General features: G+C 36.4%; 1 protein-coding gene across 1 annotated transcript in view; it reads right to left on the minus strand.

The window, feature by feature from the left end:
• The window catches only part of LOC137245345 (uncharacterized), a 37763-nt gene extending 32089 nt beyond the window's left edge, over positions 1–5674 (minus strand). The window contains exon 1 of the mRNA XM_067775851.1: positions 4272–5674. Within this exon, the coding sequence (XP_067631952.1) occupies positions 4272–4647 (376 nt within the window). The 5' untranslated portion in view covers positions 4648–5674. The remainder of the gene's footprint in view (positions 1–4271) is intronic.
• Between the last annotated feature and the right edge of the window lie 11110 nt (positions 5675–16784).

The following is a 16784-nucleotide window of genomic DNA, read 5'->3' on the forward strand; positions in this document are numbered from 1 at the left end:
TTCTAGAGTCACCCCTGGCCCACCCTAATGGCGATATCTCGAAAAGGCGTCCACCTATAGACCTAATGCCCACTCCCTCTTAAAATGCTCAGTAACACCTTTCGTTTGATACCCATATCGTACAAACATTCTAGAGTCACCCTTGGTCAACCTTTATGGCGATATCTCGAAAAGGCGTCCACCTATAGAACTGAGGATTACTCCCTTTTAAAATACTCATTACCACCTTTCATTTGATACCCATATCGTACAAACACATTCTAGAGTCACCCTGGCCCACCCTAATGGCGATATCTCGAAAAGGCGCCCACCTATAGACCTAATGCCAACTTTCTCTTAAAATGCTCAGTAACACCTTTCGTTTGATACCCATATCGTACAAACATTCTAGAGTCACCCCTGGCCCACCCTAATGGCGATATCTCGAAAAGGCGTCCACCTATAGACCTAATGCCCACTCCCTCTTAAAACGCTCAGTAACACCTTTCATTTGATTCCCATATCGTACAACTAGAGACACCCCTGGTCCACCTTTATGGCGATATCCCTAAATGGCGTCCATCCATAGAACTATGGCCTACTCTCTCTTAAAATACTCTTTAATACCTTCCATTTGATACACATGTCATACAACCACATTCCAGGGTTACCCTAGGTTCATTTTCCTACATGGTGATTTTCTTTATTTTGTCTCCATAGCTCTCAACTGAGTATGTAATGTTCGGTTACACCCGAACTTAGCCTTCCTTACTTGTTTGGAGATAGACCCACCAATAAGTGTACCGAAATGACCAGAGCTATGAGCCGAAGACAATCCCGTCCTTACTTGTTTAATAAGGTTTATGTTTACAGTGAAATTTTGAATAAAATTTCTTTTAAGTTTGTTACTTTATGAATTAAACGAAAAAAACAACAAACACATTTAAAAATAGTTGATGTAATCAAATCTAATCAAAACTAATCGACAAATCTAATCGAATTTTATGATTAGACTTCATTAGTTTTGATTAGATATGCTAATCGTCCCTAATCGCCATTAGATTTTTGATTCATTTTAATCTAATCAATTGTAGATATCGGTCATATTTATTGCATATATCCCATACAACCGATTGTTCAGATAAGAAACATTTCGTAATTTCTACAACATTTTAACAGCTATAAGCTCAAAATTTAACCAAACGATTATGTATATAGTATTTATTATAAATAAAAAAATTGCAAGGTTCGGTCATATGTATATATAATGTATACCCCATACCATAGCTGGGGAATAATGATTAGTAATCCACCGTGGTGTGATGGTAGCGTGCTCCGCCTATCACACCGTATGCCCTGGGTTCAACTCCCGGGCAAAGCAACATCAAAATTTTAGAAATAAGATTTTTCAATTAGAAGAAAATTTTTCTAAGCGGGGTCGCCCCTCGGCAGTGTCTGGCAAGCGCTCCGATTGTATTTCTGCCATGAAAAGCTCTCAGTGAAAACTCATCTGCCTTGCAGATGCCGTTCGGAGTCGGCATAAAACATGTAGGTCCCGTCCGGCCAATTTGTAGGGAAAAATCAAGAGGAGCACGATGCAAATTGGAAGAGAAACTCGGCCTTAGATCTCTTCGGAGGTTATTGCGCCTTACATTTATTTTTTTTATTTTTATGTTTTAATCTTAATGATTAGTAATAGGATTAGAAACTTTTATTTTGCAGAGTAATTGATTAATTAGGATTAATTGGCTATACTAATCGATTTCTTATTGATTAGATTAGAACTGGTCACAAATCTAATCGCGATTAGTGACGATTAGCATATCTAATCAAAAATAATCAAAAAAAATTCTATTGGATTTCTCGATTAGTTTTGATTAGGTTTGATTAGATCAACTATTTTGAAATATTTAAAAAAAAAATTTATTTATTTTTGTATATACTCTCGTTTTTTTTTTGTTAAATATTCACTCGTTAAATTTATTAGCCAGCACTGACTATGCCATGATTTTGAAAAACCAACCAACAATGGAAATTCAGCACTCAATGGTAATATCTACACATATTTTTTATTTTTTTTTGAAATGCAACTAAAATTCATTTCTCACAGATGATCAAAAAGTGCAATCACCTTTGGAAAAAGTGCAAATGGCCAAAATCCTCCGAAATCATTCAGAACATTTTAGGTTCAGCTCTGTTGTACCAGTAGTAACTAGGTGGAACTCACTATATGATGCAATCCTGAAGTTACTACAGTACAAGGAGAAATTGAACGAGCTTTCCGATGAGCTGCATCTGTCTCCTTTTATATCAGATGATTTTCAATATTTGGAGTCGTACAAGCTGCTAATGAAGCCTATTTCCCAAATTTTGGACTTTCTCCAAAGTGAAGCCAATGTGAAATATGGTTGTATTATTCCTGCGTTAATTTCTTTGAGTAATAAACTACCTCAGTTGGACTATGAAAGCTCTTTTTATGATTTCAATGATGAAGGTAATTTCATCTATATTATATGATTTTTCAAACTAAATATTATTTTGGTTCCAGAACATGATGAGGAGGCGTTAATTCCCAGAACACCAATTTCACCAAACGAGTCAAACGGTTTCAAAGAAGTGGTTAGCAATCAGCTATATGCGTATTTGAATGACCCGACACCAGGTCCTGAAATTTGGAATAAATATGGTGCACTGAAGGAAGGGTGTCTAGCGTACAATACCCCGCTTACGTCATCAGCGCCCGTCGAAAGGCTCTTTTCATTTGCAGGAATAGTCAATACCCCAAGACGGAACTCATTGTCTGAATTTTCTTTTGAAAAGTTGGTAGTAATGAAGTCGAATATAAACTTTTTGTGATACATATGTGATATAAATCAGCATACATTTGAAGCGTCGAGAATCTCATGTTTTTTGTTCAGAACGTGCCTTTAATTTTTATACTACAATTAGTATGAGAAAAAGAGGAGATAGAACCACCAATAAGTGTACCGAAATGACCAGGGCTATGAGCCGAAGACAATCCCGTCCTTACTTGTTTAATAAGGTTTATGTTTACAGTGAAATTTTGAATAAAATTTCTTTTAAGTTTGTTACTTTATGAATTAAACGAAAAAAACAACAAACACATTTAAAAATAGTTGATGTAATCAAATCTAATCAAAACTAATCGACAAATCTAATCGAATTTTTTTTGATTAGATTTCATTAGTTTTGATTAGAGATGCTAATCGTCCCTAATCGCCATTAGATTTTTGATTAATTTTAATCTAGTAATCTAAAATATTAAAGAATCAAAAAAAACCAATGATTAGATTATTTTATTTTTCTAATCGTAATGATTTCTAATTCTAATCGAAGTTCCCCAGCTCTGCCCCATACAACCCGATTGTTCAGATAAGGAGCTTTTCGCAACTTCTGCCTCACTTTAAAAGCTAGAGGCTACAAATTTCTTCGAATACTTACATATGTAAACGTCGCCTATAGTTTAAATAAGAGATTCATGTGGTCATAGCTATCTCATGCAGACTACAAGAAACGTGCAACTTTATATATGAAGTCTGCGAAGACAGTCCCGTCTGTACTTGTTTTTTATTATTTTATTAGTTGTTATTTTTTTTTTTCTATATTACTTTATTTTATAGAATATATTTAATTACTGACGAGCACATTTGACTCTGAGGAAAAATCCTCCACATTTTCCTATGAAAAGCCATTGTACATATATATTCCTTGTAGGCAGACACTTGGGTTCTGAGGTATAACCTGCATGTTATGCAACCTAATTTTGCTATTAAAAGCCGAGCTATGGGATAAGAACTTAAACTTTTTTTAGAATATTTCAAAAATCAGTTAAGCAATCAATTGCTAATGGAAAAATATTCATACGGTCATCGCGAATGTATTAACTTTGGAAATGAGGGGTAAGTTCACGGGTTTCGAACGTTCCCTATCTGGGCCCGTATAGTGTGTTAAGATCCGTGATCGAAAACTATTTTTGAAATCACAATAGATTTAAGATGTTGAATTGGAGTAATAGCATGTGTGAGATGAGGAGAGGGTGGAGCCGTGTATACGGTGCAGCCGCATGAAAGTGGGGATCGCCCTTTATTTTATTTCAATATTCTGCACCATCTTTTTGTGCAGCGCAGTTACAAAAGTTTATAATTCAACTAGTCATACCATAAGTTGCACAATGAATATCGTTCAATTCACACAATAAAATTCGTGCAATAATTTGTAGCAGGATTAACTTAACCCTTTTACACCATACGCTCTTACACTAAAAAACTAACCTGATAAATCTGAAATATCCAAACAACTGGAACGGCTTTTTGTGCGTTGCAGAAGTGGATGCGGTAGTGGTTGTTGCTGTTGCTGTGTTTGATTTATTGGCGATTGATTGACAGCGCTACCATTCGTGGTGGCGGTCACAACACTAAAAAGGCTACTGCAAATACCATCAACAGATCCAGCACCAACACTAACGCCTAAGCCAAGACCAGCAGCCAAACTGTTTGATGCATTACTGGCACCACTGCCACCAGACGTCGCTGAACCGCCACTACCACCACACCAATCAGCATCCATTGCCTTAGAGGCGCTACGTTTGAAATGTTCCAGGAAATTATCAATTTGTTTTTCAATCGAATTGGATGGTGAATTTTCCATAATTGCTTGTGCTGGGCATAATCGATGAAAGGTACTAACAAATGAGGGGCGTGAACTTAGAGTTTGAGTTGATTTTATGCTTTTAATTTTGTTTTTATAACGGAATTAAATTGTGTCACGAATTCGGCTTCTTCTTCTTCTTCTAGCTTCCTTTTGCTGTTGAAGGTCAATTAACTTCCACTGTGTGAACTTTTCGTAAATTAAACGACGCACTGTCAGTTAGAAGGCGTGTCGTGGGGGTGTTATATGGTGCTGTTAAAGGACGAATGGCTTATTATTTTGTTTGCCTTGACTGGGACAGCTTTTTGTTGGTTTTTGCAATTTGGCCAAATTTCATGAGACCTTGCGACGCGCTTTTTAGTTGCTGCTTGTATGCTTGTTGTTGACAGTTTTGTATAAATTAGATTTTCACGGATTAGCTTTCGATCTGATTACAATATCAGCCTTGAAATTTCGCACAAAAATATTTTGTGCAACTTTTTTCATTCTATTAAATTTTCATAATACTTATTTCATGCGATTTTTCGCATACATTTTCACAAAACTTTTTCAAGGGCGCACCTTTTTTCTAAATATCTTTTCACTTAAATTTTTTATTGCTTCTTAAAGTTTAATATGCACTTCCAAACCATTTTTCCTAACCAACTTTTTTCATCACATCCTTTCATTATTTTTCTAATATAAAAAATTCTTAAACTTTTCACAAACTTTCAGATTTTTTCACCGAATTTTGTTGTTAAATATCTACATATTTGCTATTTTTCCTTTATCGCATCGAAAAATCTAAACGCTATTCCTTTTTTATTCGTGTGAACTTAACCCTCGTTCTCACACTTATGCAGTATGGAAATACACACCCATGCACCCACTCACGTGGTTTTGCGTATGTGTTACGCCACCTCTTCATACATACTCACACACACTTAGCAGACCTTGTAGTATATCCTTGTTTCATCTACTTTTAGGCGCGAGCACCCGTTCTTCTGTTTAAACATATAACGGTACGAATTCACTTCCGTATTTATCAAAACCCATTCGATTGTCAGCAATGCTTGCTATAAACTGAGGCAAAGGCGCGGCGAATATGCAACACAAGGTGACGATGGTAATAGATTCATACGCTGCGCTGCATATCCAGTGAGTGTTGCCAGGCGTCTTTTTTTTGAGCTGGAGTTGAGAAAAACAGAAAAAGCTAAAAGCGTTCGGTTTTTATGTATTTTTTACGTCATTTCACGTTTACTATTAAAAATACTAAAACGATTTAAAAAAAAAAATTCATAACCCTGCCAAAATATAAGTTCATGATACAATAACCAGAGAGCTGAAGTCAATATTACAAAAAGGAGTCGTATTTGACAAAAATCGCCCTCATAAATTTAAGTGTTGCTTTTTGACTTATCTGCAGCATTGATTTTTTCAGTATCCTAAAATCATACTACATTAAAGCCTTTCTGAAATATCAAGTAACTTTCAGTAAAATAACGTCTTCGTCTGATTTTCCATTCTTTGAGAGGCAATGGAAAAGTTTTAGTCAACTGAACTGAATCTTCAGAACATCACATTGTCCACAACTAAGGAATATGGAAATTTACTGCTGACCTCAGTGAGATGATTGACCATCTGGAAAAATATCATGAAGTTGTGGATAAGTATCTGGGAAAACTTGGAATTGACGGTATTGGTCCCGAGACAAAACATTTATCTATATAAATATTAGGGCGTGTCGATTTAAAAATCGCTCATTGCTCTGTGAAAATCGTATTCTAGGGATCAAAATAAGAAACTTTGCCGAAGGAACCATACCTCTAAAACGAATTCTGATGTCCCCGCCTTTGGGTCGAACTTTTGGGTAGGGGCAATTTCAATTCTACCTGCTGTGTCTTGTGGTTGCTTAAAAAAAAACAACACAAGCAATTTTACGATCTGCAATTGTGTCACAGTGATACCTTCATTTTTTAAAACGGTTGAATAAAAAACCCACACAACTGTGTTTACGACATGCAAATGCATCACAGTGATGCCTTGGTTTTAAAAAGGGGTTGTAAAAACGCTAATTTCTAATAATTTTTTTTAATTTCTTTTCTATTACTAAGTTAAATTAATTTTTTTATTTACATATGTTCTGACTAAATAAATTTCTAAAGAGAAAAATAAACTCCAAAAAGGAAAAACATAGGCATTTCAAAGTGGGATTTTTCAAAATTTGCCCCTACGACCCAAAGGAGGGGGGGGGGGGGGGACATCAGAATTCGTTTTAGAGGTATGGTTTCTTCTGCAAGGTTTCTTATTTTGATCCCCAGAATATGATTTTCACAGAGCAATGGGCGATTTTTTTGCCTCCCCACAAATCGACCCGGCCTAATAAATATATAAATCAAGCGTTAAGATAGACTCATTGAGCAGAAAGAGGTGGCTGGTGTCAAAATATATTGCGTCAGAGCTATTATGGCAAAGATGCTTTAATAAGAGCTTATACATTACCCTGATGGCAAAAAAAAACTTTGGCTTATCAGAATTATATTTTGAACAGATCCGGCCAATCGTGGTAACGTGTAGACAAACCCGACAGACACTGTTTTGTTTTACTCTATCTATCCACCTGCCTCTCCCTTGTCTAACCCTTTCATCTCTTATTTCCTCTCCCGTCTGCATTTTCTAGTTTACCTTAATCTGCTCCTCCAATTTCCCTATCCCTTTCAGTCTTCCGTAATTCTTGGATGGCGTCAGCCATTTTCATCGATTCTTTCTCGATCAATAACCGCAAATGTACTCACAAACGTTATATCGGAACCTAGGATAGAAACTGTTCTCAAGTACCGGTAACAGCCATAAAGATAAGAAGGTAAGGTAAGAAGTCAAAACTAACCCATCTAGCCCAACAAAAACTTTCCTTTTGAAAAAAGGGCGGTTCAACAAAAACAAGGGTTCTAGATTTAAGTTTCCTGTTTCTGCTTATCATAGGTTAGGTGAGGTTGAGTGATAGGCACTCCGGCAAAGAAAGTTCACTTGGACAACATAGAGGTCAGTTTTGATACCATATATTGGTGACGTAAACTATAGCAGCAATGTAATTTCGAATAAGACCGATGTGGACCCAGGATAAGTCTTTCGGAGTTCTTAGAGGACTAAGGTGAAAATGCTTTCGCCCAATTGTGGAAAAAGCTGTACAGTCAAGCATTAACTGTCTCGGTGATTCTAGTTTGTTTGCTGAGTAAGGTACTGGTATTTTAAAACATGTAAATTGTAAAGACAATTATTTTTAATAAAATATTTTCAAGAAAATGTTGAATATTGGCGAAAAAGATTCTACCCTTGTCAGGATGGTAACACTTTATATCTCACGCCCTATCAAACAAGCGCATTGTATGTGAATATCCGCTTATGCTTACTTTTAGGAAGTCGTTACAAAAACTCGTATTCACTCAAAGGCTAAAAGGATTATTTGGTTCGGAATATATTTTTGGGGTGAAGTTTTCTTACAAGTGGCATTAAATCGCGCTGTTAAATTCACAAATATTCGGTAAGTTTGTTATCGACCAATAGAGATATTAGAGATTGTATGTAGTGATGGAATCAACATCGATATAATATTGATAGACCAATGTGTTCTATAACCGTAAAAACTTGAGAATTTTTGATCAACTATAAATTCTCTTTTCATAAACACAATAATACAATTGCGGTGTTCATGTGACCCTTTTATCAGCTTATTTGCTTATGTGTATATACTTTCTACACAATTCGCGTAAAACAGATGAATCTATAACGAACCTACGTGAGTACCCTAAATATTTTCAAATTTAAGTGAACATTGAACTCATTCGTCACATATTTTAGTGAAAATTTACACAGATACTTTGCATTGCTGCGTTTTTAAAGTCAGGAAAGGGTTGAACAAATTTTATTGGTAAAATTATCTAAAATCGATGTGCGTGAACAACAGTGTTGCATGTATACGGTTTTAATTTTATCGTCTAATTTATTGTCTAAAAACGGGCTAAATCTAGCAATAAATACACCAAAATGGCAAGGCTTCATCTAACAGGCAACTTGACACTGCTGTTCGACACCCCTTTTACACCCTCCCGTAATTTTTCATTTCGTCTTTTATTTTGTTGTTGTCGCGTGTGTTGTGTTTGCGTGCTTCGCTGCTGCTTTACTTTTAAAATGCGGGCCCCGCTATAAGCTGTTAAATTTACACGTGACTGTTGCTAGTGTTGATGCTGACTTTGACGCATAATATCTAGAGCGAATTTCATATATTGCTTTATTTATCTTTTTTTGTTTTTTGGTAGTTTTTAGGAGTATGTTTGTATGCTTTTGTTATTGTTGATTTCAGTGTTGTGGGTGGTTAAAACGTGGCCCTGCGCATTGCTTTTTGCAAGGCAAGCGAAATTAATCAGCTGTGCGGCGAACTTTATTAAAATTTGTAAAAGAATAAAGGCGAATTCAATACCAGGTGGCGTTACCACATCAGCTAATTGCTTCTTCTTTATATTGTTACGATTTTACTTGCAAACCCTCTTATTTGCAATCCTCTGCTAAGTTCGAATTTCTAAACTGTTGAATAAATAACTCCAATTTGTAATAATGCAAAATGGCCTTTATTAAAGTACTTCACAATAACACTCAAACTGTGCAACGAATAGCTTGCTTAATAACCAAACTGATAGATAGCTCAAATGAAACTCTACTATTCAAAATAATACTGCTCTTGCTCACTAGATAGCGTCTTAATCGAAACTGCTTGACAACTCAAATCAAACTGAATTCCAGCGCCTCTACAATTGCCGCCTTTTGTACTCTTGGATTTCAACGTTCGCATCTTCTAGGCGCTTCCAGAATCTTCTAGTCCAGCAGCTCTCAAACTTCTCAGCTGTAACTACAATTGCACAATTTTATAGTTTTTCTCATTGCATACTTTCAGGAGTATCTCAGATATATGCATGGGTTTGTGCATTGACTCTCCGCTGCTCGTATACGTACATGGTACATATGTGTAGACGGAATTATTGTTTCGTTTATGTAGATACATAGTGATTGATCTGTGGATGTGAATTCACGTCACGGCTTAGAGACGATAGCATCGCTCAGTGCTGCTAACATTCGTTACAATATTTCCCATACAACTCCTTAGTACAGCAAGACGCCAGTGTATCGAAATCAATACTTATTTCAGTAAGGTCCGGTTTTTCAGTACAAGCTAAACTCAGTTTGTCAGTTAAACTACGCCTTAACTTATTCTGCAGTTTTTAGGTATTCTTTAAATGAAGTTTAAGCTGAGCTTAAGCGGCCTATGATAGCAGGTTTAAACTCTAGTTAACCACTCAGTTATTTGCGTTCGTTCGAAATGGCATTGAATATACCCAATAAGCATTTGGGCTTAAGTACCATTAGAGCTCATGTTGATAACTAGGCATACTTCTAAAATCTCAAGAGTTGTTTGAAACAGTGCCTCAACTCAAGAATCATGGCGCAGTCAGAAAAAGAGGGAATTTTTATAAAGCAAAATATGCCATTACTTAAGTTGAAAAAATTTTTATTCCCAACTTGTGCTTTTAACTGGATTTAAAAGTAAGATTCCATACTACACTATTTAACGAAAATAAATAAAGTATATATACTTTATTATTAATGAATAAAGGATCAAAACTGCTATCAACCAGTTTCTTTTTCTCACAATAAACAACTGCTTTTTGTGGTACCACCTTGGAGATTTTTTTTCAACTCCACCTCAACTCGATATCCAATGTAGGATATCAACTGGAGAAATGTGTTAGATATTCATTTGAGAACTGTACATTTCCCAAAATCTCTCAAAGGTGGGATTATAATTTTTTAAAGATAATAACATTCGAGATCAACTCGAGAACTCTAAATTTTACAATATTTCTTAAAGGTTGGATAGTGATTGGAGAACAAAGTTGGGTATCAACTCGAGAACTATCTGATCTAAGAATAATAAATTAACCTCCGGAACTAGATATGTATTTCGCTGGAGAAATATTTTCCAGGTTTTTTGGGTAAAAAAATGTAGCTGTGACTGTATCTACAAATTATTTAGATTATCAAGTTTCTATTGATACTCATATATAAGAGCAACTGAACCTTAATAAGGTTATGCTACGCCTTACATTTTTAGAAATTTCACGCGCCCAACGCTTTTATGTAATTGTATGATCAACGCCCTAGATTGATGAGGAGTGTGATGACTAGTACCTAGGACCTACCTGATTATTTTCTATCTTTTATTATTATTATTACTTCATGTAAGTATTGTTTTCAATAAAACCGTTTAACTTAAACTTTTTTAAAAAAAATTTTTTTTTCAACCTTTTAGTTCTTATTTAACTGCCTATTATTTCTCGTTCTGTTTAGTTCATTTAGTAAGTCCATATTACAAAGACTCTTTCCAGACAATTTGTTGCAATCTAAGTCCTCAATACATAATCCTTCCATAGACTTTACTCGACTCTGCGCCACGTATGCTTGTCCTTCCTCGAAATCCAAAATATTTTGGTGTCACTTCTACCGGACTGTAAGTAATATTTGTTCCAATTATGAGCCGAATAGGTCGCTTTCTATTCATGTATGTATTAGGTGTTCCAAATATGGACCAAATCAGGCCAAAAATATGATTTTTTTTGAATATCTCGATCCCTGCGCTACCTAGCGGCGATTTTTTCCATAGGTCGCTTTCTATTCATCTATGTATTATGTGTTCCACATATGAACCAAATCGGACGTCAAATACGATTTTTTGAAATATTTCGATCCATGCGACACGAGTTTTTTTATTATTGCATTGTTATCGGGTTCTGAACTATATTCCAAGTTTCAAGCTTGCAGCTTATAGGGGAGTTACTTAAATTTTACTTTTGCGTCTTATGGAACTTTTCGGCCGGCGGTTTTTTCTTTTTTCTTCTACATATTTCGGTGCTATTTTGCACCTTCCTCAGGAAGTCTATTTATTGGACAAAAAACATAAACTAATTTATAAACATCGACCAAGTATATGGCATTTTCTACTAAATACTTACATTGATTTTACTTTACAATTTTTTCACTTAAAACATATTAATTTACTGAAATATTTATTTTATTTATTTTCAGTGATCGCCGTGGCGTAAGCACAACTAATATTGTCCACGTCGTCCTTAAAATTGACAGATTTTTTTATTCGTTGCTGTATTCGAAGGCCTTCCAGGGTCAGTCTTATCCCGATTTTTTCCCACACACTCTGCTGTTTGGCCAACGAACTACTTCGTAGAGCTTGCGCTTGACGGATTGGCTTCGCATAATCAGTATCGTTGCCACGTTTCACAAGAGTAGTGTGCCCTGGCTTGCATTCTTTCTGCGAAATTCTTTCCTTTTGGGTTTGTCAATACCAGTGTTTCTCTCGCAGGTATCTTTGATTTTGCTTTGTTTGGCTAATTCGTTCCATCAACCTTTACCTTTGACTTCCATGGTCTTTGTCGAGTCTTCTCCACCAGCACTCGCTTACTGCTGAACCCTTTCTCAAAACTGAAGTTGAGTGGTACATCCTGGTTCTTATACCGCATAATCCTTCTCTGCATATCGATCCTGATGTCATGGTCAACTAAGAAGTCCACTCCCAATATGACTTCATCAAAAATCTCCGCTACAACAAATTTGTGTAGAACCATGACCTTCCCAAATAAGACTTCACAGATCACTTCTCCCCGGACTTGGTTATACTCGCCAGTGACCGTACGCGACCTTGCTCCAGGTATAGGCTTTACTCTCCTGTTAACGAAATCAGATCGGATGAAAGAATGAGATGCGCCCGTATCTACAGTCAGTACACGTTCTTTGCCATCCACATTCCCTCTGACGGTTAGACTGCTTGATTTCCTTCCAATATGCGACACAGATATCACAGGACATTCAATAGCTAGAGCTAGCTCTCGATCTCGAAGTTTTAATCGCTCTTGCTCATCCCCTCCAGCTTTTTTATTAAGACCACCAATGCTGTTGAAACCACTAGGATCAAGATCGCAATGACGTGCAATGTGACCGGGCTTCCCGAGTTTGAAGCATTGGATAGCTCTTTCACTCCACGTTTGCGATCCTTTCAGAGTCTGCAATATTGTTTTCACCCAGCCCGGCCTTTCTACCTCCACACAGCGTGCTTTGAACGCCGGCTTACACAGAAGCGATGCTGTTTCCTGAATCAGAGCATGTGATACCGTTTCTGTGAATGTAGGTTTTGGGTTTGCGTATGTCGCTCGCTTCGTCTCCATATCCCGTATTCCATTTATAAAGCTCTGAATTTTAACCCTCTCGGTGTATTCAACGGGTGCGTCTGCATTTGCGAGATGAGCCAATCTTTCAACATCCGACGCAAACTCCTGCAAAGTCTCATTGGCTTTTTGGTAACGGTTTCTCAGCTCAATTTGGTATATATGTTTTCAGTGTTCGCTTCCGTATCGCCTCTCTAGAGCGCTTATCAATGTTTCATAGTAGTTCCGTTCGTACTCCAGAATTGTCTGCAAGATTTCAGCTGCAGGCCATTTCAATGCCACGAACAATGCAGCAACTTTAACCTGAGCACTCCGGTTGTTCACTGCTGCGGTATTCTCAAACTGTAGCTTAAAGACTTGGAAAGGAACAGAACCGTGAAAAGATGGAGTTTTTACCTTCGTATTACTCGCTGAAGCAGCCGGGCGATTAAGTTGCAACTGCTCAATACGTCCTCTCAAAGCATCCACCTGGGCCTCGATTTTTTCCTCAAACTGATTTCGATGATACCCTTATCTCCTGTGCCTCCAGCTGCAAGGATATGCGGGCCTCCTGTGCTTTCAACTGCTTACCCAACTGAGATACCATATATGTCTTCTGTTCTTTCAGTTGAGATGCTATACGGTTCTCCTGTGATTCCAGTTGAGATGACATATTTGTGGATATTTGTGATGACATTTCTGTTATGCGTGTTTCCTGGATTTCCATTTTTGCCGATATCTGTGTTAACAAAGCCAATATCGCATTATTCTCGCCACTTGCGACTGGACTCGGACTTCCGTTCTACTCTTCAATTTTTGTTGTTGTCTCGTCCCCATCAAGATGAAAGGCATAATCGTCCACATTAAATCCTTCCGACACCATAGCGTTTCGTAGCCGTGCTTGAAGTTCGATCTTTTGCCGGTTGTGTTCAATCCACGGTTCTCCAACTCCTTTTTCAGTTGCTGGATCCTTAATTCACTTAACTTTGCCATGTCCGAGTTGTATTCGGAATCTTCAGAATTTATTCAACACTTCCTCTTCTGACACCAATTGTAACGAATTTAGTGAAATTCCCCTTGCTTGCAACCTTCTGCTTATGTTCGTATCGCTAAACTGTTGAATAAAGCACTCCAATATTCTGTATTACAAAATGATCTTTATTAAACTATTTTAAGAGTACTTCGCGATTAAACTTCACTTCGCAACTGATAATGTGAGTGATACTTCGACCGATGATTCCATACTTTTGTGAGCATCTCAGATATATGCATGTGTTTGTGCACATCTCTCCGCTTCTTGTATGTACATATGTGCAGACATAATGATTGATTTGTTTATGTAGATATAAGTGACTGCTTAGTATCGGCTTAGAGATGATAGTATACCTCAGTGTTGCCTCGATTTTCAGCGGAATTAAAAGCGCGTACGCTTCTTCATTAGCCTTTCTAATTGCTTAGTAGATCAAATTTGAGAATTAATTTCTATAAAGCCATTCACAAGAAGAGTTGGTTGAATTTGCTTTAAAAAAGGCCAGTTTTGCTGGTAGATTATGACCGCAAATGTTGTTAGAAAGTTTCATGGCCCTGTCTTTAATATTAACTGCCATGACATATCGCACGATAAGGCTTTTTCTGATCTCAAATAGTTCGTCTTACATAAAATAGAGCAGTAGATGTCGCTCAACCAATCTCAAGTTCATTTCGGCGCTGTAAAAATATGCTTTGCATTCGACAAAGACATGGTGTGTGTCAGTTCTCTTAATATGGGCTTTCTTCTGGACTTGATGTGACGTCGAGATCTGGTCGATCTCCTACAGGAAAAATTATGTTTCAAAGATCACCAAAGGGTCAAAATGTTAAATAGTGCTCTCGAACGAAATCCGCGTACTAATCACAGGAATAAATGGAGGTCAGAAAAATTTTAATATTCCACTAATCCAACCCCTTCAAAGAGTTTTGTGAGAGGGTGGTGCGACAGATCCTTTCCATCTTTCATTCTACAAAGGGTTATTGATCTCACACTAGCCTTTTGTAATAAAGTATTCCCGTAAAGGTGGAAAGTACCAGTTCAGGCATAAAAATTTACTATCATATGACATTCTCAAACAGAACCGTAAAAATATGATTTGGCCAAGAGTTCCCATAGGGGTGCAAAAAGGGCCTGTTCGACAGCTCCCGTAGGGGTCTAAAGAAGGCCTGTCCGACACTGCAAATAGGAGTAATAACAGGACTTGTCCGACAGTATCGATAGGGATAAAAAGAAGACCGTAAAGCTGCAATTAGTTTCAGGTCATGCCCACCATAAAGGAACAGTCACTTCACCATAGACTACTAGCACTTTTTGCCATATTATGAAAAAATGCAAGCTAACATATTAACCTACTTTAGTGATGCTGTCATATTTTTAAATCTGCATCACAAAAAATACTTATGACTCAAAATACTAATCTGTTTGGTTTTATGAATAAATATACATCTGGAAAAACAGGCAAGGTATGGCACCAGAGATTTGATTTTAAGCACAAGGCTTTAAAAATAGTTACCAAATACCCCCTGAAGATGCTACAATGACTTACGAAACGTCGGGATGTAATAATGGTCTACACTTGTTTTATTCGCTCTAAAAAAACTATTGGTCAAGAAGCCATTTTGATAATCGATATATGCATAGATCAAATTGGCCTTAGTTACCATAACAACAGGATTAAGTCAGTTTGTTTACAACTTTAAAAACAACGCACATTCAAAATTCTTTTCCAGTTTCGGTTTGAAACTTGTGTCCACTCTGGCCATGACCTCGTTCGTACAAATGTCGGTTTTGGTCTGGGTGTAAATTTGCTACCTATTAGTACGATTATATTTCACAATTGCTCAGATTCAGTTTCGGTTTGACTTCCCATTTATATCAATTTCGCTTCAGTTTCTCTTATATACTGCTGGTTTTCACTTCGATTTCGTCTTCGTTCTTCTATTCTATTTCGTCTTCGTTCTTCCAAATGTCAGTTTCTCTATTGGTTTCGTTTCAGCTTTGGTTTCGTTTTGTTTCATTTAGTGCAATTGTGAAATCAATTATTGTTTCGGGCTGATTCCGCTTCAAGTTTAGTTTTCGGTTCCACTTCATTCTAATTAATTTTTTTCGTATTACTTTTGATTTAATTTTTTTCTTTTCTTTGAGGCTTCGCTTCAATTCCGGTTTTGCTTTAAAAAAGAGTTTGTTCAGTTTTTTTACGTGCATATGCTATTACTTAAGCTTTATATCAGAGCCGGCCAAAAGTTGCACTTTGTGCAATTTGAGTTCGTATTTTCACACAGACACTAACGATGTGCGATCACGATCGCTTCCTTTCGCTTGTCACTCACTAAAATCAACAGTGAATGCAAAAGGAAAAGTCCATGCTACTTTTTGGGCACATAATAAAATCAATATGCTGCAAGGTTAATGTGACTTTTAATACGTTTTAGTTAGTATTATTAAGTTCCTTTGAACATACATATTAATAATGATAATTTAAATATTAATAATTAATAATAATTAATTATTTTATTGACAATTTAATATAAGCAACTTCTTATACGTTCTACTTAGTTTTATTAATTTTTATACATTTTTTTATTGAATAACTTTATGTTTTGAAAATATATATTTCTATCTTTACATTTACTTTGTTTTGTAGTTCTTTCTTAATGAAAAAGTGATTTTTTAAAGTAAATTTTGCATTGAAGAAACACCATACCTTCTTTTATAAAAAAGTTTTATCTGGCTAGCTCGACCTCCGCGTTCTTAGTTATATGAATATAAGTAAATATTGTTAGGATTAGCTTGAAATCAAATAACCAGAGTCCTTTTTAGTTTCGAACTTCATAGTCCACATTTTCTTTTAACACACTGTGGGG

Source organism: Eurosta solidaginis, chromosome 3, assembly GCF_040869045.1.
Source record: "Eurosta solidaginis isolate ZX-2024a chromosome 3, ASM4086904v1, whole genome shotgun sequence".
NCBI classification, from domain to species: Eukaryota; Metazoa; Arthropoda; class Insecta; order Diptera; family Tephritidae; genus Eurosta; species Eurosta solidaginis.